The sequence below is a fragment of the Physella acuta genome, unplaced genomic scaffold (assembly GCF_028476545.2).
Source record: "Physella acuta isolate Inbredline_101_S28 unplaced genomic scaffold, ASM2847654v3 ptg001251l, whole genome shotgun sequence".
Taxonomy (NCBI): domain Eukaryota; kingdom Metazoa; phylum Mollusca; class Gastropoda; family Physidae; genus Physella; species Physella acuta.
In genome coordinates this window covers 62,759-88,450 of record NW_026732767.1, presented here as the reverse complement: position 1 = coordinate 88,450, position 25,692 = coordinate 62,759, and the positions used below count along the sequence as shown (strand labels likewise).

Here is a 25,692-nt window from a genome sequence, read left to right as displayed (position 1 = left end):
TTGCCCTACTCTCCCATTTTCTCAGACAGTGTGACGTCACACTGTTGCATTTTTAAAAAGTAACGATAGAAGATGAATTTTAGCATTTGTTTTCACGTTGTATATTGAGCGAAATTAACAACTATTTTAGAAAGAAATCGATGTTTAAATGAATAAAAATTTTGGTGTGGCGTGATTTGGGGGGGGGGGGGGGGTCTGGCTTCTTGTGACGGTGTGTAATGGTGGAGAGGTAAAAATTGTCAGACAAAATAGCGTGACGTAATTTATGGATGATCCTTTAAAATAACGGATTATAATAATAACTATGAACGACGGATTTGTTATATTATTTAATGCAATGAGTATCAGTTGGCCATATCTTAACACAATGATTACTCGAGAATATTAGGGCTTTAAATATATTTTATAGCTTTATAAATATTTCACTACAATAAAGTTCTCCCAAAATTTATGAACATTCCATATGCTCTTAAAGTCGCACTCTTGTATAAGCATAGTCTAAATAAAAGAAAGGTTTTTAGGAAGGGTCTACCAATGAAAGATGCTTTATTTGTTGAGGTATCATTGGTGAAGATGGTTATGTTATGACGAATATATGAATGTACTGGACAGCCAAAAACAGCATTAGTTATGTTCAATTGGTAGAGATGAAGGTTAGGTTTTGATGAATATGAATGTAGTCAACAATGAGAGCAAAAAACATCCTTGCACTTTTAAGTCTTCTTCTTTCTTGATTCGAGTGCTGAAAGTGATTCTCTCCAACAAGATTAAGGATTACGCATCAACTTGTCATATAAGCCATGAACTCAAATGTCAGCCAGCTTTTCTTTTTGGATTTGCTTCCATAGCTTTTGTCCAACCAAGAACAAATACAAGGCAGCAGTTGTTTAATTTTGGAGATGTCTCTCCTAGATAAGAGGCTGTCCCCAGCTATTGAGCCTCATCTGCCCGGGGGTTTGAACTCGGGACTTTTCGGTTCAGAAACCGACCCTACCACATCAACTTGATTAAGTCTTCTGATAATTAGCCTTTATGTATTACTTTTTTCTTTAAAAAAAAAAAAATTAAGTTCTTTTACTGAACAAATTCACCAACTCTGCTACAAGCACACAGATAATAAAAATTTTAAAAAACTTTTTTTTCAAACAAATTCTGTTTTGTATTTTGTTATCAGTGACAGGGCTGAAAGGTAAGGCTGGCCATTAATGGATGACAATGAGTGACTGAAAACAAAAAAATCAATGTAGATGAATAGCAAACAACAACAGCTATAATTTACAACAAAATGAGTGGTAAGTACAATTTGAAGTCTGATGATCAATGATGATAACACAAGGGCGAACAAACAAAAAATATAATATATATTTGAAGCAAACCAACAACAATTTTTGTGAGCAGATATTGTCAGCCAAGAGTCATATTGTCAGTCTAATAATACAGTTTTAATAATCTTCAGCAAAAAAAAAAAAAAAAAAAAGGACAGTATTTGTGCAAATCATTACTGTCGCCCCAGCACGCGTCCCTATCACCCTAGTCTAACACAATCAACATAGTGCACGGATCTAGTAACAGAATAGTTTTGGGTCAACTAAATAGTTTTGTATTAACACACCATATTCAACATGAATGCTTAGCTCTTTATGTCAATTTTTTTTTTTTTAAATTTTTAAACATGTTCTTAAACCAACAATGGACACAACATAAAAAGTGTATACACATAGGGCATACACAAAACACAGAGGAAATTGAGAAAAAGGCTAAGCACATAGTTCTTTTATTATATCAGATGTTTCATCACACAAATTATTTAAAGAATGAATTTTCTAGAATAAAATGGCAGTAAAGTTGAATTAGTATTAGATTATAATAATAATGGAATTAATATTGGATTAATTTATAATCATAATGGAAGATAGCTGTGTTTTGTAGTTAGTTTTAGCAGGGTTTGGCACTCTTTTAGTAGTCAATTATTTCACTTTTGAAACAACTGTTTTATTTGGCATTTAATGACGCTATTGTATTACAAAAAATAAGAACGTTATCTTTTAACTTTAGAGTTTCATTAAAAATCTTGGTTGTATAATTTTTCAAGCTGTGCACAAATAGGCATTAGATCCGCCTCTATCCTATAGAACTAATTTCCCCCTATTTTAAAGTTATCAGCTCTCCTCCCAATTAAAATGGTATACATATATCTTAAAAGCAGTACAAGATTTTATAAACAAATCCAATGTAAAAAATGATGTTTTGTAAAACTAATCATCTTCAGTATATCATTCTGAGAGTAAGTTATTTCTCAACAACAAATCTTTTTTGTTTAGATGAATGAGTTATTTTTATTAAACAGGCAGCATCACTTAAATTATTATGGCCAATGCGATACACTACAATTAACAAGTTAAAACATCACAAAGAGATACAACTTTCTATTTACAATTGTATATACAGTTTGACAAATGATTATTTTGTGCTTTTTGTTTTCAACAAACAGGCACCAGCCAAATTGTGACCCATATACTGTTAAGATGTTTTATTTTGGTATTCTGTGGTATAATAAAAGGGCTGTTCATTCAGTAGCAGTGACAATAACTTCCACATAGTGTTATTGACTTTATCAATGGTATACACACTTTTCTGGAAATACTCAGCAACTAACTGTATCTAAGGGCCCTCTGTCAGGACATTGTATCTAGTTTCCCAGCACTAGCTACCTAGTTTAAAATTTAAATAAGTATGTTATTTTAAACATTTTATTGATGAGGAAGAAGTGGGGGGAAAATTATTCAATAAATAGCTTCAGTTCAACAATAAAAGCTACAATAACAGTAGCCTACCAGCCAACCAAGATGTGGTTTATATATTGAGTGGTATTAGTAAGTAATTAGTTTTGATATTAACAGAAACAAGTGATCTTGATAAACAGTTTTAAGGCTGTATAATCATGTAAATATTACTTCACTGTTTAAAATTGTTTGTTCAAGTAATAAAGAGAAATGGATCAACAGCCTGCTATATTAAAACTTCTGTCAAAACTTAAATCATAAACATATTTTTTTTCTTTTACAAATCTTAAAAACTAAAATTGTATATTTTTATATACCCATAAATTTAAAAAAAAAATCTTTTGTCTTTTTATTATGTCTATATACTTTTTAAGCAATTGTTTGGTGAAAGCTATAATCTCAATGAAAGTATATGCTAGCTTTGATCCATATCTTTCTTAACTTACTTTGAACAAAAAAATATGTATAATAAACTGAACTATGTGTTAAAAAAAAGTGCAAACATCAAAGACAAGTTTTTTAAAAGGAAACTGAAACTGAGCAAATGGAAACCTCCCTTGACAATGCTGCATCAACACAAAAAAACTGTGTGTGGTCCTGTGACAAGAATTTGTTTTATCACTGTTAACTCCGTTGTTTTTCTTTTCATAAAAAGATTGCACCTCATCAACATTAGTGGTATACAATAAAGGAACATTAGCTTAGCTTCATTTTATCATTACACCATTTAAAAACTTGAACAGATTAAAGCAATGCATTAAGAACAGCTGAAAATAGATTCTCTATAACAATATTTCAAATAGAAAATGCAACAATGACTACCCTAAGTGAAGCTCAAACAGTCTTTAATTTTCTTGTCAAGCAAAGTAAAGTTTTTAAAAATTTTAAATGCTAACAAAAAGTGAAAAGTATCGTAATTAGTCTTATGTACAAAGAAACTGTTAACATTAAAGATAAACCATATTCAGTTTTAGAAACAGATTACATCATTCAATAACATAAAGGTATACAATAAGAAATAACATTACTAATGACTCAATAAACTAATAAATGATATCATTGTAAAATCTGAAGTAAGCTGTGTACAATAACGCTGATTATAATTAACTTCATTAAAACAGGGCTGAACACAGGTGAATGAGTACAAGCAGTTTGATTAGAAGGTAGTAATATTTTTTGACTGATGCAAACATGTACAACTTTTAAAATCAAATAGATATTTACTAGATTTTGTTTCCCCTTTGTATGACAAGCTAGCTTGAAATGTTTTTAGGTTGTGATATGTAATAAAATGTTATTGAACAAAAATATAGTAAACTCAGGTTTTTTATTTATTACTACCAGTGAATATGGAATATGAAATGTTGAAACAAGTAACAAAATATTGTTGTACAACTTATGTATTAAGTACACCTTAGTGCAGATTTTGGTTTTTATAATTGTGTATAATGTAACACTAACAAAAACATTGATTGAAGTTTTAGTGAAAGATGCTTAAAAAATATTTTGAAACATAAGGTTTGTCCAATGGTTACTCAACAAATTAATCCTACATTTACAAAAATAGTTTTGAAGGTTGCTCAGTTGTTAAATGTGGGTGAGTCTAAATGCCTGTATTTGAAATGACATTATTAATAAATTGTACAAAACACCTTTAAAATTTAAGCAGATTACAAACATCGCAGGTTTCAATTTGTCTGAAACTGTAAGAAAAATTGGGACGGACATAATAGTTTATCATTTGAAAAAAAAAAAAAATTTACCAAAAAAAAAAAAGTCGAACATTAATTTATTCACCAGAAATCAGTAATAATTGAACAAAACAGTCCACCAAATAAAAAGCTGCATTGATTATTCAGTGAACAAGATTCTGTTTTCACACTAGCTCACTCCCTTAACTCAAACAGGAAATGAACACTGACGATATGGCAACAGTTCTGTAACAATACCTGCATCCACACCAGGTCTATTGTCCTCAGTAATAAATATCTAATTATGATTAGCATTATGCAGTACAAAACTACCAGAGTAAAAAAATTAAGTGTAAGTAGACGTTAACCTGCTGCCTACTATAATGGCAAGAGCATCAACAACTATAAGGGCAGCACCTACTGTCCAGGTAGAATCTACTGTAATGTTAGCAACCACCAACAGTTATGGAAGAGGCTAAAGCTCATGTCTTCTATATAATAGGATTAAGTACCAAAACCAGAGACCGCCTTATATAACAAGACTTGCCAATATAATTCCCTTGTTCCCTACTCTCTTACACAATGTTCCACATTGATAGTCTCCCAGAACAAACTGAAAAGAGGTTAACTGACAGCCAAGCGTACAACCTGCACTAACAATGAACCAGCTCTAGTAAAACATCAAAGAACAAAAATTGCACTATGTGACAGCGTATCACAACTTTAGATGAAGAACACAAGCACTCAAAAGAATATATTTTATATTGGTCCAAAAACTGTACATGATACATAGAAATAAACAAACCTAAAGTATTTATATAAAATAAAATGATAATTAAGAGATCAAAAAACTGATATTAGAACTGTAGATCTTAGTAAGAGAATAACTTTTCATGACATAAACACTTTCAAAGAACAAACAGCACTAACTTATGCATAAAACATGTGGCACTGGTTTCTCAATTGTTTCATTATTGCCAAAATGGAGAATTCTGTGATGATGAGATTGGGCTAGTGTAATGACATTGTGCATTAAACAGTATCAGCCATTAAGCTTACACCATTATTTTTTTTAAAAAGGTGGTTAAATGAGATCTTATGAATTAAATTTGAGCTCTTTGTGAAAAAAAAATCAAAATTAAAAAAAAAAACCATGTGCAGATATTTAAAAATCTAATAGTTGTTATATATACAGTAATGAAACATCTTGCTATAGAATTTATGCCTCTTGAATACTCAAAAATGAAAGAGACCTAAAAACAGACCTGAATTAAAGGAAAAAATAAATCTATCAGCAAAGTATTACATTTCAGTTATACTTCATCCTCTGAGGTAAAAAATGTTGGACAATATTTAGAACAATTGGTCCATTAACATAAAGAGTGGACATTTTTATCAAAACAGAATTGGTTTTGTGACCTACCAAAGTACTATCATCTGACATTAGGGTACCTAAAACATATTTTAATACTGCATTGAATTAAGTATAGTTATACCATACATGCCAGAAAAATATGGTTTAATGATGAAACTTGGTGATTTAATGTTCATTTTTACCTTACGCGCAAAGAAAAATGAATGTAATATCATTTTTAAGGGTTAATATTATTTTAAGATGTTAAATAGCCAACAATCATTAAGTTAAGGTTTATTCACGGTCTTCACACTGTCTAGGTTACTGATGAGATATCACAAAAGACAATCACAAAAAATAGAGTAACAAAATTATTTTCTCTGAAGCAGAAAGGGGGAGGAAAAGTCACAACATTAAATTCATCACAACTATGTAGGCTCTGGAAGTAAGAATCATCGCTCTAGACCAGTTTAATAAAAAAAATAGACTGTTTTAATGTTATATTCAAATGAACCACAGACTTAAGAAACAATGTGAGTTTTCTAAATTATAAATCTAAAAAGAACTGACACTAAAAATTACTAAAGAAAAGTGCTGTAATTTTGAATACTATGGATAACAGAATATTAAATAATAATAATATTAAGCTATACTCTACTGTATTTAAATCTAAATGAGTATTTTCTATTGCAATTTTTAAAAATTTAATAGCTAAAAAATGAACCCAGCATTTAAAAAACCTGTATACACTTGAGTTAGCTGTTTCCTATAGTTAACCTCTTTGTAATTTAATGTGGAGAAGTACAAACTTGTATCAGCAAAGAAATGAAGCTCAGCTAAATTTTAAGCATCTCTGAAGACAGCAGCAGCCCTCGATAAGTTCCACAGTAGAGAAAAATAATCACTTGTTACTAACACAACTCCAGGTGTCATACTTCATCCCCTCCATGAAAGAAAAAAGGACACTGTTCAATCAATGTGTGAACTATGTCCTCAGGAATCTGTGAGCCTTGAATGAGTTTTTCATAGGTTTTAAACTGCAGTCTGATAAGTGTGGGCCACCAGCACTTGGCCAGATTTCTACTGTTCATGCTGTTAAACTCTTGATTCTGTGCCACTCTGGTAAGAAAGGAAAATTTAAGTGAGATTTAATATTTGTACAAATAATTGATAGTACAAGTAATTGCAAAACGTTAGCAATGCTGTGTTGTAGCACCTAAGGTTCGTTATGCTACAATAGCTTTAAAAAACAGCCATTTATTGAACAAAAACTCAAGAGACTTACTTATACAAATGTGAAATGATGTACTTCAATACTTCAAAATTTTGATTGGGTAACTTTTTGATGACACCACGCAGCATAAGAAGTCTACTGCTCTTGTCAGTCATTTCTACATAAAAATTAAACAATTAGTTTTGACTGATAATATTAAAAAAAATCATATCCAAGGCTATGTAAAATTTAACAACCTAATTTAACTAGTCATCTAAAAATCTGCCCTAGGTTAGAGTTTGACAAATTTTAGACTTTTTGTTTTAACCAAATGTAACATTAGAAGAAGAGATTTCCTCTAACACATGAAAGTATTACGCCTCAATACGTTATACACCATATGGCCTGCTTTTCTTTCTGGATATGCAACCATAATCATTGTTCACTCAAGAACAATCTGCAGTTGTAGTTTGGGAGTTTCTCTCACTGGGTGAGTTAGCTATCATATGCTCTCCTGTCAACCACGCCACCCCTTAATTGTAGAAAATATGCTTGGAAAGTGTGGTCTAGAGAAATCAAATGTTTGCTTACATAGTCACATGTTTGGGACCCAGGCTCATGCTTCTAGGTATAAAACTGACTGCTCCCCCTTAATATAACCAGGTGAAGTGAAAAAGCATGTTGGAAAACTAACGTAATTGACAAAACTGGCAGCAGTACAAATTAGGTGCAAAAAAATTTCATTTTCTACATCCTGCCTTGATACGTGTGGTATAAAAGTATTGCTTGTGTTGATTATACTCATACAGTACAGAAGAAGAGAGTTTTCTAAATTAGATGCAAAATAAAAAACACAGATTAAGACTTGATGGGCTACATACCGGCTGCCTCCATGAGCTCATCACACAGTTTCTCAGGTATCAAGGCCTCATTGAGATCACTGAAAAAGCTTTTTAACAAGGTCGCTATGGCGTTAACTGGGATTTCTAACGAAGATATGTCCACATTTGGATCTGAAAGGTTAAAAGTTGACATGAAATTTTGTTCATTTTATGCTTTTATAAATCAATCCATATATGCAGCAGTAGATGGGACAGATCCTAAACAATTCCTCTACAGACTTTGCGTAAATGACAGTCTACCGCAATATTTGGTCTTTTAACATTTGGTATACAGACAGTAAGGTTTCACTGGTTTGATTACCTCTTATTTTAATGCTAAATACAATTACACCACCTGTTTGCGGATATGAGGACATTAGGAAATGTTCAGTTTATTTGAAATAAAATTAAGAGCAATAACTTATGAGTAGTCCATATGTCTCAAATAATGAAAATACACAAGGCAACTACTTGAAAAAATGTAAAATAATAACTATTATTGAATCAGTAGCATAATAGAGCTATACTATTCTAACCTTTTAAATGTGTAAAATAAATCATTAAGATAAAACTATAATTGTGCAACTTACCAACAGCAAATTTATTGACAAAAAGTTCTCCTTGTGCCTTATTGCCAGGTATTCTGTACAAGCCTTCTGTTTTTAAGCCTGTGAAGCATTCGTTGACACACAGTGAGTTACACATGGCTTTATTGTAAATTTACTTAACTTTAGCTATAAATCATTGACTATGGCTATTGCTAGGTTTCACTGGGGTTAGCGAATAACTGGGTAAGACTAGTAGATAATATCTTGTCAATAATCAGCAAAAACAATTTTTAGAAATTTTAGAGACAAATAATGGATTGCATTATCAATTTAAAAAAATAATTTAAACATTACCTTCTGCTTCAATATATGAGACACACTTGAAGACAAACTGTGGTATAGAGGGATATTCTGAAGATGTGGGGAAATCCTCTAAGGAAACACCACTGGTTGATGTGCCAGATGCTTTGTCTTTTTTCTTAAACTTCTTCTGTGCCTCTTTGGCTTTCTTTTCCTGAAAGCAATAAACAATAAAGTTTGGACTAAAATAACCATTATATTATATTTGTCCTAGTCATAATCCAATTACTTAAATTGCAGAAATAAGAATCTAGATGGATGATATATTTATTTGAAGTATGATACAAGCCCCACAATCATATACAATTACCATAAAAATGCACATAATTATAAGAAGCAACTGTATGTTGTCCTAAAATAATGAGGCATAATAATATTAAAATGCGACCTTTTAGCCTGTAACAAATATATCAATAGAGAAATATCAAATAAGTCTGTAAGTGTACTCAAATTTGGCTATCTTTGGATTGTATTTGTAAGTACGAAGTGTCTACTCGGAATAAGATTTTTCGGCAAAAGATAGTTCTGCGCATGCACAGTGACCTATGGCTAGGGTTAGGGCTAGAATGAGGGTTAGGGGTAGAATTAGGGATAGGGTTAGGGATAGGATTAGGGATAGGGTTAGGGATAGGATTAGGGATAGGGTTAGGGATAGGGTTAAGGATAGGATTAGGGTTGGTATTAGGGTTCTGCGGTTGTAAACACACGCATGCGCAGTACCATCGAAAACATCGCCGCTAAGTCCTAGTTTCTCTCCATTGCGAATGCGTATCGCATGCGTATCTTATTCCGACTAGAATCGGCCTTGTAAGTATTGCCTACTGACCAATGCTGGTATGACAATCCTAGTGCGAAGGAAACATAATAGTACACATGTAAGCACATATACTCAATTACTTACATATGACTTAGTCAATATAATAAATCCTTGCCTAGAGTTTACATCATAAGGTTTAAAAGTAACAGAAGACAAATCATCATGTTTTAACAAAATTTGTTTGTTATTTGAAGGAGATTCTTCTGAGTCATCAGCTGGTGATTCTCCAGAGTCTTCTAAATTGTTCTCAGTTTCATTTAGATTGTTCTCAGTTTCATTTAGATTGTTCTCAGTTTCATTTAGATTGTTCTCACTTTCATTTAGATTGCTGGTAGCAGAGTTGTCAGTACAGGGATTACCATGACAAACTAGTGAGGGAGGTGAGGAAGTGACTAGAATTTGTACTGGAGTCTCAGGGTCAGTGTGCGGACTTAGTGAATGATCACTGTCAGGTTCAAGGTGTTTAAACTCAGGTGAGTCTTTAGTTAATGTCTGATGAGATTCATCCTGGACCTTGGTGTCTCTTGATGTCACTATGGGTTCATCAGATAAAACACCACTAGCAGATTCCTTTCTATTAGTAATTTTCTCTCTGCCAGTAATGGATGCAACACCAATAAAGTTATCTGATGCCAGTGTAGGATAATCACATATGACATCAATCACAGGATCCTGACCATTTTTACACTCAGAAGATATATCAGACTCCTGGTTTATATACACAGCACCCCCTGTTTGTAATCCATGCTTGTCCCCAGACTCAGCCCTACCACCAATTGTTTCCCCTGTATTTAATGTGCTATCCTCAGCTAGCAACACAGTAACTGAGATGGGTTCACTAATCTGACTCTTGGATAACCTTCTATTTCTTCTACCATTTTGCTTATCAGACTCACTGGTTGCTTCTGGTCTAGAGTCATGAGCCACAGTAGAAAAGCTACCAGTCCCCATCACGCACTAGTCCTCTATATACAACTTTCCCATAATAGTTGAATCTCAACTCTATCAGATTTCACATATCAGTGGACAACCACCCTGTCCAGCTAAATTTTAAAATTACAGTGGCTATAAAAATCTACTTAGAATAAGAATCAGAGAAAAACAACACAGTACACAGTACAATGAACCCAGATTTGAATATTCTCAATCACTAAACTGGTTTTGGTTCAATTGATTTGGCACTAAAAATAGAAAATTTCCAGGCTATAAATACCATCCTCACTATGACACACAATATGAATCAGCTATAGTTGGATAAACACTGGTCATGAATACTAGTAGGTCTTCAAAGAAAAACACCCAATAGAAGTCTTTGAAAACTAGCATGGAATTTCACAGCCCAATTCTTGACTAGTCAGAACATAAGTATACTGTTCTTTCCTGCACAAGTACTAACTAAAAATAGATCTATTGATTAATCACATAATACACTGCAATCCACTCTAAAAAGTTACAGTTAGATCTGAATAAGAAGTAAATCTCAGTAAGAAAACAATGGCATTTATTCAAGAACAACTTTAATAGTTCCACAGTGTGAAAGAATTAGCAGTGACCTTTTAGCATGTTGTCAAGTGTAACCAAGGTAAACAAATCTTAAAATAGAAACCCAACCTAGCACCTCTTATCATAGTTGTAGTGATCTTTCTTTGTTTAGTCAATGAACACCTACACCCCTTTCCTCTCCCCAAGTAAACTGCTATTGGATAAGGGAAAAGGAGAGCCAGGTGGGTGGAGGGTGAAAGTGGGGGTGGTGGAGGGTGAAAGTAGGGTGGTGGAGGGTGAAAGTGGGGGTGGTGGAGGGTGGAGAAAGGGGGTGAGACTAACAGTTGAAAAGGTGCATTCAGGTATAAATATGTAAGATCTCTGCTGGTTATTTAATGACTGGCCTATGAACAACAGGGACGCTAACAGTTTAATAGTGTCATGAGTCTAATGATTTCCTCATTACACATCTCTGATTTTAATGTCTAGTACTGTAACTAAAATAACAAAATACAAAATGTATAACTGTTTTTTTTTCCTTTCTTTCAAAGACTAAATTATTTTTTTTTTTTTTTTTTTTTAACAATGCAATTCTATCATATGGCTAACTTAGGAAGCATTGGTTATTTGATCAGTATAGCTATTTGCAAGTTACTTTGCCAGAACAAGCCATTTCCAACTCCAGTTTTTATATATATGACAGTTTTGTTTTCCATAACATTTTTAAATTCAGCACTTGAAACAGAATTTTTTACAATGATGCCTTGGTGGATTTACAGAAATGTCTAGTACAGAAATAAGTTACAACAGCAACCAGATAAACATTTACATTCAAGAGTAAAAGAACAAGCTATGGTACATGACAGTCTAATAGGTATCTATTAGTCATGTCTAAACAATCAATAATCAGGCCTAGATGAACAGTGCTTAACTATGGGTTATATTTTCTTTTAATTGTTGTAACATTGCACTAATGTAAGTCCCCTAACTATGTAGGTAAGGTTTAAATAGTTAAGAATTCTTGTCCAGTATTTAAGTTTGTCTAAGTGGTTAAGTCCCAAGTTAGGGACCTCATTCCCCCTGGCTTGGGAGAGGGGGGGGGGGGGGGGTTTGGATGCTTCTCTTGCAACAGTTTGGATGTGTACAGTGGCAGGGCTGTCTCTTTGTATACGTTAAAATTTCCAAACTGAACTTGCGTAATTTTAACTTTCAAGTCAGCTAAGATCGATCAATCCAACCATCCTCACCATCTCTCGCTGCAGTAAAAACCTTCATCCTTTTAAATTGACTTATAATAGGGAGTATCATCAAATACTCATCATTGAGCAATAGATAAGTTAAGTATTTAGATTTATTGCCCTCCTATACACATAGCATTAGTGGGTAATCAATAATTGGATAATTACGTTATTGCATTATTTATGTCTAGTTGTTTTCAACTTTGATTCTGAAGTAATGTAATCTAAACGATTCAGAATAAAGTTTATAAAGCTTCTATTTTCTACTTCTATAAATATTGACCAGTAGTTAAATATTGACAACATGAATGAAACAGCCATTAAAATACTTTTTTCTGACATTTAAAGCCAGTCATTTGTGAGCTGAATACCATAAATCAGATATAGTGTAGCCTTTTTCTTAAGTGATTGGCAAACATTTTGAGTGGAAACACATAATTTGATATAGCCAATATTTAAAACTATTAGAGATTGTGCGGATGCATTTAATAAAAACTCCCATTGCTTCAAATATGATAATAGTCAGCCCTTTTTCCTTCAACAGTATAATTATTAATCGAGATAAAATATAAAGCATATATAAACCATCTTTACCTAGAAATACACATCACCAAATATCCTACTGAGCCATCCATATACAACCAAGGATGCAGAAAATGCTTTTTTAAATATATAATTCAGCATGGATCATACTGTGACAACTGAGGTGAAGGACAAGACTACCTATACAGCATTAATATTTAACCACATCAGCCAACTTCTGTTATGGACACCACATCACAGAGCTTTCTTTATTCTAACCCAGTAGCGTAGCGAAGGGGGGGGGGGGGGGGGGGGGAAACAACATATGTCCCCGGGCGCCGGCCTTAGGGGGCGCCAAAATGGGTTGGAAAAATAAATTGAAAGGTTGAGGGGGGCGCAAATCAAAAGTTTGAGGGGAGGGGGGGGGGGGTGAAAATCAAAATTGGGGGGGGGGGGGGGGGAAAGAGGGGGTGCAAATCGAAAAGTTTGTCCCTGGGCGCCTCTGTTCTAACCTTACATTACCCTCATTTCTTTTCTCAATTTATGCTGTTTACAAGGTAAAATAATGCTGACAAAACTGAGAAACTTAGTAATCAGTAGTTAAAAGGTGAGCTTAGTAAAAAGTTTTATAAACTGTTACTTAAATGTTAAGACATTCACAAAGTTATTATAAAGACAAAACCATACAGATGGCCAGGATCTAATGCTACATTGCACATATCCTTGCCACAATAAGACAAAAATGTACTGACCTCTTCCTTCTGCCGTCTCCGTTCTTCTTTCTTCTTCTGTTTCTCTGGGTCTCTGAGTGTGAACCTGAACCTCCAGTTGCCGCTGTCATTTAAGTCATCATCACCTTCATCCCCACCCAGGCTTCCTGTGTTGGTCCCAATATGCTGAATAAACAATGGGAAATAATTACATCAGCATTATTTCTCAGTAATCATGACATGAATTAAGCCTCTAAAATAGAGTAGTATTGGGCAGGTGGATCTTTTAAGCGCACACTGGTGTAAGAATGGTGGGGTAAATCCTGTGACTGCTAAACCAAGCTAAGAGTTCTAATTCACCCAGCTCTGAGAGGTATGTGACTTTAATCAGGTACAGATAACATTTGGACATGACCACAAGACCCTTGTTTACATTGTAGTAAGAGAAACAGATCAAGTCTGAGAATAGGACAATTTACTTACAGATGGTTGTATTTTAAGAAAGGACTTAAGTTGGACAATTTATTTACATGGCATACAGCCATCATGAGTAAAACAATATACCATATTTTGGGTTCTATAATATTTCAAAACTATACCAATTAATAAATTGTATTTTTTAAATTGAGATTTTTCACTCTTTTACCATTATGAGCATAATACAAGTAACTTCAGTACAGTGTAGATGGGGGTCATTAATACTTACTTTTGGTAGTGTTTGGAAATGGTGGACAGAATAATTTGTTGACATTTCATCCAAGGAAAGAACTGGGGAAAAAATAAAAGTTTTAGCTTAAACAACTGAAAAAATACTAAGATGTCAGCGATAATTGAAGGAAAACAAATTATAATCAATTCATTTTTAAGTTTACATAAAACTTTTCTTATTTCAAAGTTATGTATCAATAGCACATTTTATAAAAAAATTTATGAAAACAAATTTTTATCCAAAAGGTGAGAACAAGTGAAGCAGCAACAACTATTGGTGTATTTTTAAAGCGGCTAAGTATATAACAGAAAAAAGTAACTAGTTGTCTGTATTGTGGATAATAGAAGCTTGCTGTAAAAGTATTGTGAGGATTTTGGAAAGACAATGGAGATTCCTACAGTCAATTACTGCCTTTCATTTTGAGCTATAAGCTTGATGTGTTTTGAATTTAGCAAGGAGATTCATACAGTAAATAACAGCCTTATATTTTGTGCTAGAAACTAGGTGTGAGAAACAAACACACACACAACAACAAGCAGCGTAGTGAAGACCAGGGTCTGCGTAGACAATGAAAGAGCTGAGAATAATGGAGTACCAGGGGGTGAGCCAATGAGATGATCACTGTCAGATATGGGGGGACTAGAACCTTGATGTGTAAGGGATGATGATGGATTACGCCATTTGCGGTGATTGAACGACCGGCGTTTCTTTTCTTTCTTCTTGGATGCAAGTTTCTCATCCCCAGTTCCTTCACTGCCATCTTCTGAGGGGGAGTGGCTTTGCACTGTAGAGAAAACAACCCTATATTATTTTCTGAATAATAAATGAGGAGAGTTCACTTGCAAAACCATAAGCAGAAATTTAAAAAAAAACTGAGTATTCTTCAAAAGGTGCTTAATAAATTGTCAATCTGTATTTTAATTCTTCTTTTCCCCAAAAATATATACTTAAAAATATATAATTAAAAATTCTAAGATTAGCTAACAAAAAGACAACTTTTTCAAAGACAATTTCCAGAAAAATCAATCAAAAGTACATTGCAAAATGATTCTTCAAATATTATGTTAACTTGCCAATATTGTTTTCAGTAAAGCTTTACAAGGCTAAGAATAAAAAATTTCCTGCTCTTACCTGTCTGACTCTGCTTTCTCCCAATGCCACCAAAAGTGCTTGGCTTTGCTCCGGAGGGTATAGGGCTGGCATATATGGCACTGTCATCCACTGGATGCCGTGGTTTGGATTTGCGCCTGTGAGGTGTTGGACGCCTACCTTTATTATATTTTTCTCTTTCAAGAGATGAAAACTCTGAGTCATCAGAATCTGTGCGACCTATTGAGAAAAAAAAAAACAAGACTGATGAACACATTTTTAAGTTCCATTTAAGATGGTAGATACTATAAGAAGTAACATAGCATTTAAAATACTTAACAAAAGATATTTCCCAGGAAATAGTTCTTACTCAGCATCCATGATACTTTAATGAAGATTTTGTATTTTTCCTATCTATTTTATGTCGCTGCTTTTTCAATTGCAGACATTTTTTATGCACCTGATTACAATTTATTTTGTATATCTAATTTTGAATTATTTTTTTAAAATCACTCATTAACCTTTTCTTTAAATTTTCATAATATTAAATGTTACTATTTGCAAAAATAAATGCTCTATAAGAGTGGTAAATCTTGTAATAGCAACCTTTAGTCCGGATGGGTGACTTTGTTGACCTAATCCTGTGTAACTGACCAGGAGGGAGAGCATCATCCACAGTTTGGTAGTCATCATCCCCTAGCTCAGGTGATTGTACAGCATCCTACGTACACAAATAGACTAAATTGTTATGTGGGCTGTAATTAACAGACATTATTATAAAAAAAAGGAAGAAATTTAATAGAAAAATATAACCACTGAGTATTTTGTTTAAGGCTTGATAAGTTTTAGGTGGTACTTTATTGAGAAAAATGTGTGGGTAAGAGCGTTAAACATTGATTTTGTGTAATACTTCAAAATTTACCTTAACACTACTATAGTCAGCAATCTCTATTGGCTCTGGTATAGCTAACGGTGCTGTGACTGGACTGGTGTGAGATCTAAACATAGCAGCACTTTGAGACTGAAAGAGATCCGATATACCAACATTAATTTAACTTTCATTTTCTTTTAAGTGATATTAAAAATAATTTTGATTTTTTTAAAAATCCAATTTATAACCTATGTTTATGTTAAGAAAATTTTACTTTATAACTTCAATGCCATTTCGTTTTGCTTTACTAAATATTAATGACTTGTTAACATTATTTTAACATGTTTAAACTAGGTAGATTGTGAACAGATTATTTGTAGGTGGGAATGGATGTAGCCGACAGACCTGGGATCTGTGAGTATTCATGATCTTCCTTCTGTTGTTGGCATCATTGTCTGTCCACACTATGTCATGGGCTGACTTGCTGGTCATGTGCTTGACAAATGGGTCGCTTTTACCTGTGGCGTTACTAGTGTCTGGCCAGCCTGTTTTAGGATAGAAAGGGGATTTTTAAGTCAATAATGATATAAGTTAATCCAGTTATTTTGTAATAATACAATTTAGCACTTATTACATCTCCTTAATGTTAAGAAATATCCAAATAGGCTACCTCCAGAGATATGTAAAGTATGGGAGACTACTCTGAAGGAAGGGAAGGGGGATAATTTAAGAAATTGTATTGTTAATACATTAGTATTGTAGGGACTAATAAACAAAATAAATTTTAAACACTTCTTATAACAACAAATGCCTTTCACTGTTGATTCTTAAAAATATGCAAGGAGACACTGAAAACCTTACTGGAACTTGTTCCAATGTAAAGTGGCTATTAGCATTTATATTAATATGTGTTTCATTGAAACAAAATATATTTCTTTTTCTTAAAATATTTCTAGAAACTCTTGTCTTATCTAACCTAAAAGGTGATCTAAAATAACACATGCTTTCAATATGCAACATCCTTCAAATTTAATGTCTACACTCAAAAAAGAAACCAAGCTCCAATCAACAACAGTTTTACCACAATAGAACTTCTATACTTACTTCACCCACACACAAAATATACTTTAAAAAAAAGATTTTTTTTATTTTAAAATATAAATTTGCATTCAGTTGCATCAAAGTAGGTGGTATCTTTCCCAACACACTACACAAACTCATGCAAAAAATTCATAACACAGCTAAGACAGTGTCATACAAACAAAATCTTGGAAAACAGTTTAAAACACTAAACCTAAGTAGGCTCTATTAGCTACTGCTACACCAACTGTCAAGCAAAGGGAAGCAAACATAAATTATTTGGAGTTACTGGTCTTTAAAATAAAGATTACCTGCCTACATTTTTGTGGTCATTTATGTAGTTTCAGTTAATTAATAGTTGTAACAAAATACTAAAATAAAAGTAAGTGTCACTAGCTTTTGTTTAACTTTTTTTTAAACAGTAAATAACATTTAAAAAATTTAATCCTAGATTAACTTAATCTTCTGATGCCACAAACATGTATAAGGAAAGTTTTTAAAAATTATTACAACATCAATTTTTATTTTTAAAAAACAGAGGGGGTTGTGTGAAAGTCTGAGAGAGCAAACTATCTGGATATGAACTATTCACCATCTTCGCCACTCGAGCTTTGCGTTAAAGCTGGAGGGAATGTTTCCCCCTTCTTGCGCCGCTGCTCATTCAGTGCCCAGGCTGTTGGAGAAGTCATACAGCAAAAGGTTGATACACAGAGTCAACAACACAAAGGCCTCACAGCACAATGAGTCAACAATTACTGAGCTTTACATTAAAAGACTTAAGCAGCAAGGTACGGCTATCAATAATAAAATTTTTTTAACTATTGTAACTTGAACATAACTAAAAAAAATAAAAGCATAAAAAAGCTTTAAAAATTAAAAAACAAAGGGACTGAGAAATGATTCAAATAAAATATATCTTTACAAATTATAGTTCATAAACTACAGTGACACTATTAATGTTTAAAAAAAGTTTTTATAAGTATAGGTTCAAATATTTAACTTAAGGGTGTAATTGTAAAACCATTTTCAAGAAGCAACTATTCAAAAATAAAGAAAATTTTTCTCTTGTTTAACAATAGTTTACAACATCCAAGTAAAAGGAATAGATAGTACACAACGTTTTCTCATTACTGACTAGAAACCACCTACAACATACTAGACAAACATGGGATAAATAAATTTTCTATTGAACTTAGAATAAACAAAAGTACTGCTTGAGCTTTTAAAGGGTTGTTTCAGCCACTCAATAAATTATTTAAACTGCACACCAAAACAATTACGCTGTATGCGCAGTCGTAATTACTGAAAACATCTAGTAACATATCATGCATTGTATAAAAAACTTTAAGCAAGGCTGTCACTGATCAAATGCTTTAAGCAATATCAAGTTCAATGTAGTTTAAGGATGAAGTCAATTTTGTTGTTTAGCTCAAAAATAAATGCCACTGAAAGTTAAGGAATTTTCCTGGTGTTAAGCCTCTTGTATCTTAGTAGAAATTTTCTTCCTTTACTGAGTACCTTACATACTTCTTTCTTCCTTAACAAGTTATGCTCAAAATAACAGCAAGGTTTAAGTCTATATAACTATATAGCAAAAAAAAAAGCAAACTAAGGTAAAGTTATGAAGTTAATAAACAAATCATTACATTGTATGCTTATTTAGCAAATAGCTAACTGACTAACAAAGCAGTAATAAATGCATACTTTGTGCATAAGACAAAAAGTAATAAATAAATCTGTTTATTATATATAACTATCCAAATAGCTTTAACACTATAATTATAATAGGTGTAAAGCCTGTTTTTGGCATAAAGCATTTCTTACAAAAACATTTTTGAGAACAAGTCACTGATAGAAATTCTGTGTACAAAAATACTATGCTTAGTATTAACCCAAATAAAAACTAGAACTAGTGTAATAAAATAAGTCAGTTTTGAAGGAAACTTAACTTCCTAAAACTAATTAGACTAACTATATTTTCTTCAGCATTTTAGGAGCAAATAAACTAAACAATAAAATACTACAAAACACTAATAAACAAATTACAGGCCAGTATGGATAGGATAAATTAAAATTAAGCAGGTTCATACAAATGGCCAGGAAAATGATAACATACTAAACACACAGGCCACACTAGAAATTAAACATCAAGTAGAGAAATAAATAAAAATTAGGAACACTGCAGCAACCTCGAAACAAAAAGGGTGACTTGAACACCAAATGTGACTGGAATGACACACAAAATCCAAAAGTGTTCTCCGAAAAAATATCAATCACCTCTGCCTCCTTTTAATCGGCTCTTTTTACTCTCTTTATCCTCATCATCATCCTCCTCCTCTTCAGCTTCATCCCCAGCCTCCACTGCCTCTTCCGCAGCAATTTTCATGCTGCAAGACTTCCTGAAAAACTCCTGCGGGTCCTTGATGCCCCGGGTAGCCAGGTCTAAAAGAGGGGGCGCGCTGGCACAGACATTGCTGTTGTTGAAACTACTCCCACTGCTTGTGGTGGCATTGCTGGTGCTGCTGCTGCTTGTTATACTAGCCTCATGGGACATGGTGTGATGACCCAGGGGCATGATGGGAAGTGATTTTCTGTGCTCCCATTTACTTCCTGTTGTGTTTATTATGCAATCAAAGCGCCAGAAGTAACACAATGTACATGACAGAAAATATAGGTTTTATAGATTTCATAATTTAATTTGTATTAGCGGATACATATACACATTTATATTATTTATAATAGAACTAAACCCAAATAAACAAGAACAGAAAAACGAGTTTAAAAAAACAATTTTTTTTAAATTTGCTATACAGATAAAGTTTTGTAGCAAAAATGAATATATTGTAATAGTAAATTTTTTTTAGATAAGTAACAAAAATGGGAAAACTAAAAAAAAATTACAATTTTAAAACGGTTTACTCAAATATGACATTTAAAAAAATTTGTAAAATCAAATCTGTTTTGAAATTGCAAAAAAAAAAAAATGTAAAAAAATTGTTAAAAAAAACACACAACTACAACACAGAGCCACAACTGCTTACCAGCATAGACATTCTTTCTGGCTTTCACAACACTTGGTTTGACCAAATGCTCACCGTTCATGTTTGGAATGATAACTTCGCTGTAGATCTCTTCCGCCACAGGGGGCGGAGACACGCTGGAGCCCCTGTCTGCCTCGTGTTCACTGTCTGAGTAGTGGGAGTGGAACAGGTTGGGCTGGTCATACACTGGCTCAGAATCAGTGCTGTTGGTGGGAGGAGAAAATTAGTATAATATAACTATAGGTTTAATGTTATCACTTCTCACAGGTCGTAAGTGTAATCTCCATAATAAACTGAGTCAGCACTTCAAGCTATGGAACAAGAGCTAAAAAAATGAGATGGTGATATAGGATATAAGTTGTTAGATTTTAGTTGATTCTACTCATTTGTGGGGGAAGTTATTTAAACTTCTAACTTAAAAGTATTTTAACTGTCACCCAAAAGAAGCAAACTAATATGATTGGTCTATTTATGTCTGATAGTAAAATTTATTTTGGTTTAAATTAATCATACTTCAGTGCAGTTACCATTTTCATTAATTTATTTTAAAAAGTCAGCCGGGATGGGTGACAACTTTTGTCTTCAAATTCTGATATTACAGAAACAGGCTTTACATGTTATGTCAACATCAAATACTTTCATTTATATGTATATACTGTATATTGAAATGAAATTTTAATTAAAAAAAGTTAAGTATTACTTTAAAAAACTTTTATTTACATACATGATATGAAGAACAACCGACCTGTTGGAGGTACTGGATTTGTGTGTATGATATCCGTAGTTAGCTTTGGGTAGAGGTGCAGGGGGACGGGAACTATAAAATGGCTTTTCATCATAAGCTGGTGGGCACGGCTCCTCTGAAGGCTCATGGTACAGGGACTCAGATTCTTCTCTCTGTTTCCAAACATCCTTGAAAAATGGCAAGAACACACCCGCTGCAAAAAATAAAATTTAAATTAATATAAATTTAAAGTAGACAAAAACATGCTTTAAAATGAAGTATATTGATTCTTTCTGTTATGTATATACATGTAGAACTATTTTTTATGAACAAGTATATTCTCAGAAGAATGCCAAGACTAAAAAGCTTTGAGTGTGGTGTAGTTACTTTGCTGACTAAAGTTGGCTGTAGTTAAAATGAATTCAGCGCCTATAGAATCGGCTAGTCGGCTGCCTTCCTGTATAAGCGTTTGACTAATATCACTGGAGTATAAGTTTGGAGAGACGCCAGAGTCTGACACAGCAACAATCAATTTCGGGACGTCCAACAGGTTATCAACAAATGCCCTAGAGAGCACAGAAAACACAAAAATACAACTAAAGTTATTTTGTATGGAAAAGAAATGTAAACATATGAAATAAAGGTAAAAAGCAACGTGATTAAAAATGCTGGTTTAACTATCATGAGATTATTGAAGCTTGCACTTTTAAACATTTTTTCTGACGGGATAAAATTTTAAAATTTAGCTTATTACATTTTACCAAATAAGAATATTTTCATTTCATATTAAAACACAGACAGGAGCTTTTCCTTGTGTTATAAGTTTCCTTGTAGCAATACTAGCAGAAAATAACAATGAACATGTTTATAGATGTTTTCATGAGTACCAGTAACCTTAAACAATCAATGTCAGTACCTGAGCGTGGCTAAAGAGGCCATTCGTTTAGCAGAGTAAACAAGAATGTAGCCATGGAATAGACCTTGATGCAGCCGGTTCCCACCGTGATAAGACGCCACTTCAATCTCAACTTTTTGTTTGGATGACTCTAGGAACAGATCTAAGGTAATACAGTAGGGTGTGTCTGCCAGTACCCGACACATATCATGGTTCAGCAGAGGACCAAGGGGTGTTTCTAGCAGGAATGGATCTCCACACATCAGACACATCGACAACCTGAAAAATGGGGTAGGGTGGGAGAGAGAGAAAAACAATTGTATTATTAGATGTAAAGAAAATATTGGGAAAGCAATTAAATTTCAAAACAAGAATTACAAATACAATGTTTCTTATCCAATGACTATATTAGCTGATATACAAGGACAAGGGGTTAAGTAGTATTGTTAAAATATAGTTACAATGAGAAAGGATGGGTATGGTTAGTTATTCTTCTTCTGCATCATTCTTAATGCGATTCTAAGGGTAATTGACATATTTGTCATGTATGTAAAAGAAAAAAAAGAAATACTTTTAGAGCTAATAAATTCAAAACATTTTGATTACTAAAATTTAATTTAAAACATTTTCCTTACCTGATATCTGGTTCAAACTGGTCAGACAGATACCAGCTGTTCAAACCAGGACTACACCCTCGTATAATAGTCTGAAGTGCTGCATGAATCTGACCTTCAACAAACTGAACACCGTCTTCTACAACATCATAGTCAACAATAAACTCTCCATGCAGCCTGGAATGTAATAAATATTCAAATCAGTTCTTTTTAGCATTCTAGTTCGGTAATAGTCATTAACTTCTTCTTAGAATGCCAGTAATGTAGTTAAGTGCACAAGGCTTTTTAATAATAGTTTTTAATAGAAAATCTGTGATGAGTGGTTAGGTCAGGGTTGGCTGGAAGCAGGACATCCTCTTATCAATAAGCACCTGTCCAAAACTGGAGCCGACAAAACCCCTGCTGTTGGTTACACATTGCCCCCAAAACTAACCTAAGGTAGTGCAACAAATACATAAAGGAAATATTATGGATAGATTAAGATTATTCTACACTTTATAGGTCCCATTGCTTGGCATTATTTATACTACAGAGGCAAGGTACGAAATCAGATTTATGTTGTACTATTTGGTCCCATATCTATGGAATGCCGGGTTACTCACTTTGCTAGTAACATATATAATAGGTATTCTTGAGAGGTGCATAATTATTATTAGTAAAAAAGCAGATTAAAAAATTAAAGTACTGATTTACCTTGAAGCAATGGTCCTCCCCTTCTCTCTGAGAAGTTCATTCTCTTTCTCACTCTGACTAGAATTTGAAGCCTGGATAATGGCAATAGGCATACCACTGAGTGTGGCCTCACCTTCTCTGATAACATCATTGGTCAGTGACCTCTCCAAACTATCCCGAATGTAATTGAGTGTTTCATCTGAGTTATAAACACATAGACAACCTGCAAGGAAACAATTGCAATGATCATTTAAAGAAAGGAAAATTTAATTGCATCTGAGTATAGTCTTTTAAACTTTGTCATTTATCTATAATAATAAAAAATTATTGAAATAAATATTTATGTTTGTATTTTTAATTTAACACTTTAAAATACTTGCATTAATTGTGAGATTGTTAATGTTTCATTCTAATAAAAATCATAGAAGTTATCACAACCTAATATGAGTTAAAATTTAAAAAGATATACATACCATGTGGCCTAAAGTTAGCGGTGGCCAAGGCATTTTGTTCACGACTAACATCACCATCAATAGGTCTATAATCTAAACTATATGTTGTGTTGTCTATGACATATTCATCATCAATACATAAATTCTGTAGAGGAGAAAATAATATAAATAAAAAATCCAATGTGTAAACAGTAAATTTTATTTTTAAATTTAAAAACTTATCTTTTGAAGTACAAAAGCTCATCTATTTTTGTGTATTTTATTTCTATAAATAATAATTAACTTTCTATACTTTGTTCAGTTTTTAAGTCAACAATCTGGAAATTTGAAACAATTCTACAACTAAACTGTAAATGTTACTTCACCAGAATAAAACTTATGAAACTGTGAGAATTTTTATAAAAACTTTGAATCAACCTAAAAGTCCTCATGCTAAATATATAAAAAACTGACTGGTATCTGACCAGACAATTCCTTACAGGCCAAGGCCACATATCATAAACTGAAAAAGTTCATTCATCTGGCCAGACTAGATTCATTAAAACTATTAAAAGGAAATAAATAACACTTACTCTGATCTCCCTGTTGAGAGAGATGGCAAGACCATCTTTGCCTAAAAGCACCAAATTCAAAGTTTTACAACCAGAGTCAGCTGAGTCCAGAGAGCTTTTTAACTCTGGTCTGTTGAAGGAGAAAAAAATGTTAACATCAATGAAGGGGTTGTGTGATTGCATTGTAAGGTGCTTGATTACTGACCCAACAGTTACTTTTTAAAACAAAATTTTTATATCTTGAAATTTTAAAAAATCTAATATTTTACCAACTGAACAAAATATGGTCAATATGATTTAAAATTAAGGAAGGGAGTGGTCTAGCGGTAGAGAGCTGGACTACTAACCCGTAAGTCTCAAGTTCGAATCCGAGTTTAAGTCAGTAGACCATCCCTGAGTCCACCCAACTCTGATGGGTACCTAACTCACGTTAGGGAAAGTAAAGACGGCTGGGCATAGTGCTGACCACACTATCTCTTCATATGCCGAGGTCACAGAAACAAGTGAATTCTACTTCACTTGTCCCATAGACCGTCAGGTTTGAAAGGGAAACTTTATGATTCAAAATAAATATTTTGTTTATTTTATTTAATAAAAAAAAAAGATTAACTAGAATGTACCTAATTGCACGTGTCGCCAATAAGTTTTCCACCTGGGTATCTATACAATGATCACCAAAGCAACATCTCTCTCGGGACGGGGACTGCATGAAACCCAAATGGTTAAGTATCATAACTTTTCTGTCTTCTTCTAGTCGCTGCAAAGCTTTATACCTACAATAATATAAAGAAAATGTAAACCAATGAACAACATGACAATCAATAGAACATAGTGTCAACAACTTAAATCTGCGGTTTACAAACTTTAACTATTTTGTAATAAAGCCTCTCTTTAAAAGTCTTCTTCTGCATTTAGTTTATGGTGGAGGCAGTGGAGGATTTAAACAAGTCCAACTTCGTGTATGAACTGGAATGTGGTCTCCATATCCGCGGGTGCTCCATATTTTTACCTTGAGTGGGGTGTATAGGGGCCAGTGTTTGGATAGCGCCTGGCTATTTAAGGAACAGTCCTGAAGGACATGCTCTGTATTCTCTGGGGCCATGCCACATAGGCAAGTTTTAAAGTCAAAAATAAATTTTTTGGACCCCACCCCATCCCATGTTACAATGTTAATAGCAATAGTAAAACCATCAAAGGAGCAAGCTCTCTGTAATCAAACGATTTCAAAACTAAGAAAGGATATGACTTTTTAGGATAGCTTTTAGGTCCACATTGCAAAGTTAATTTTCATTGACATCTCTCAAGTAAAAATGTTACAATTTTTTGAAAGGATGAAATTCTGTTTAACTTTACGCACATCTTTTGGAAAGCGTAGATTGACTGGTGAGGATTTTT

General features: G+C 33.2%; 1 protein-coding gene across 1 annotated transcript in view; it reads right to left on the bottom strand.

Annotated features, from left to right (window-relative positions):
* Positions 1-1,675: 1,675 nt before the first annotated feature.
* Positions 1,676-25,692, bottom strand: part of LOC131957638 (rho GTPase-activating protein 35) — a 42,134-nt gene continuing 18,117 nt past the window's right edge. Inside the window, exons 8-28 of the mRNA XM_059322372.1 lie at positions 24,918-25,070; positions 24,319-24,427; positions 23,768-23,891; positions 23,316-23,517; positions 22,644-22,799; positions 22,030-22,287; positions 21,501-21,679; positions 21,135-21,327; positions 20,390-20,592; positions 16,674-16,813; positions 16,320-16,418; positions 16,004-16,118; positions 15,440-15,637; positions 14,904-15,092; positions 14,306-14,367; positions 13,642-13,785; positions 8,825-8,984; positions 8,513-8,590; positions 7,923-8,054; positions 7,114-7,219; positions 1,676-6,947 (exon numbers count right to left, since the gene is read on the bottom strand). Coding sequence (XP_059178355.1) covers positions 6,758-6,947; positions 7,114-7,219; positions 7,923-8,054; positions 8,513-8,590; positions 8,825-8,984; positions 13,642-13,785; positions 14,306-14,367; positions 14,904-15,092; positions 15,440-15,637; positions 16,004-16,118; positions 16,320-16,418; positions 16,674-16,813; positions 20,390-20,592; positions 21,135-21,327; positions 21,501-21,679; positions 22,030-22,287; positions 22,644-22,799; positions 23,316-23,517; positions 23,768-23,891; positions 24,319-24,427; positions 24,918-25,070 — 3,190 coding nt within the window. The 3' untranslated portion in view covers positions 1,676-6,757. The remainder of the gene's footprint in view (positions 6,948-7,113; positions 7,220-7,922; positions 8,055-8,512; positions 8,591-8,824; positions 8,985-13,641; positions 13,786-14,305; positions 14,368-14,903; positions 15,093-15,439; positions 15,638-16,003; positions 16,119-16,319; positions 16,419-16,673; positions 16,814-20,389; positions 20,593-21,134; positions 21,328-21,500; positions 21,680-22,029; positions 22,288-22,643; positions 22,800-23,315; positions 23,518-23,767; positions 23,892-24,318; positions 24,428-24,917; positions 25,071-25,692) is intronic.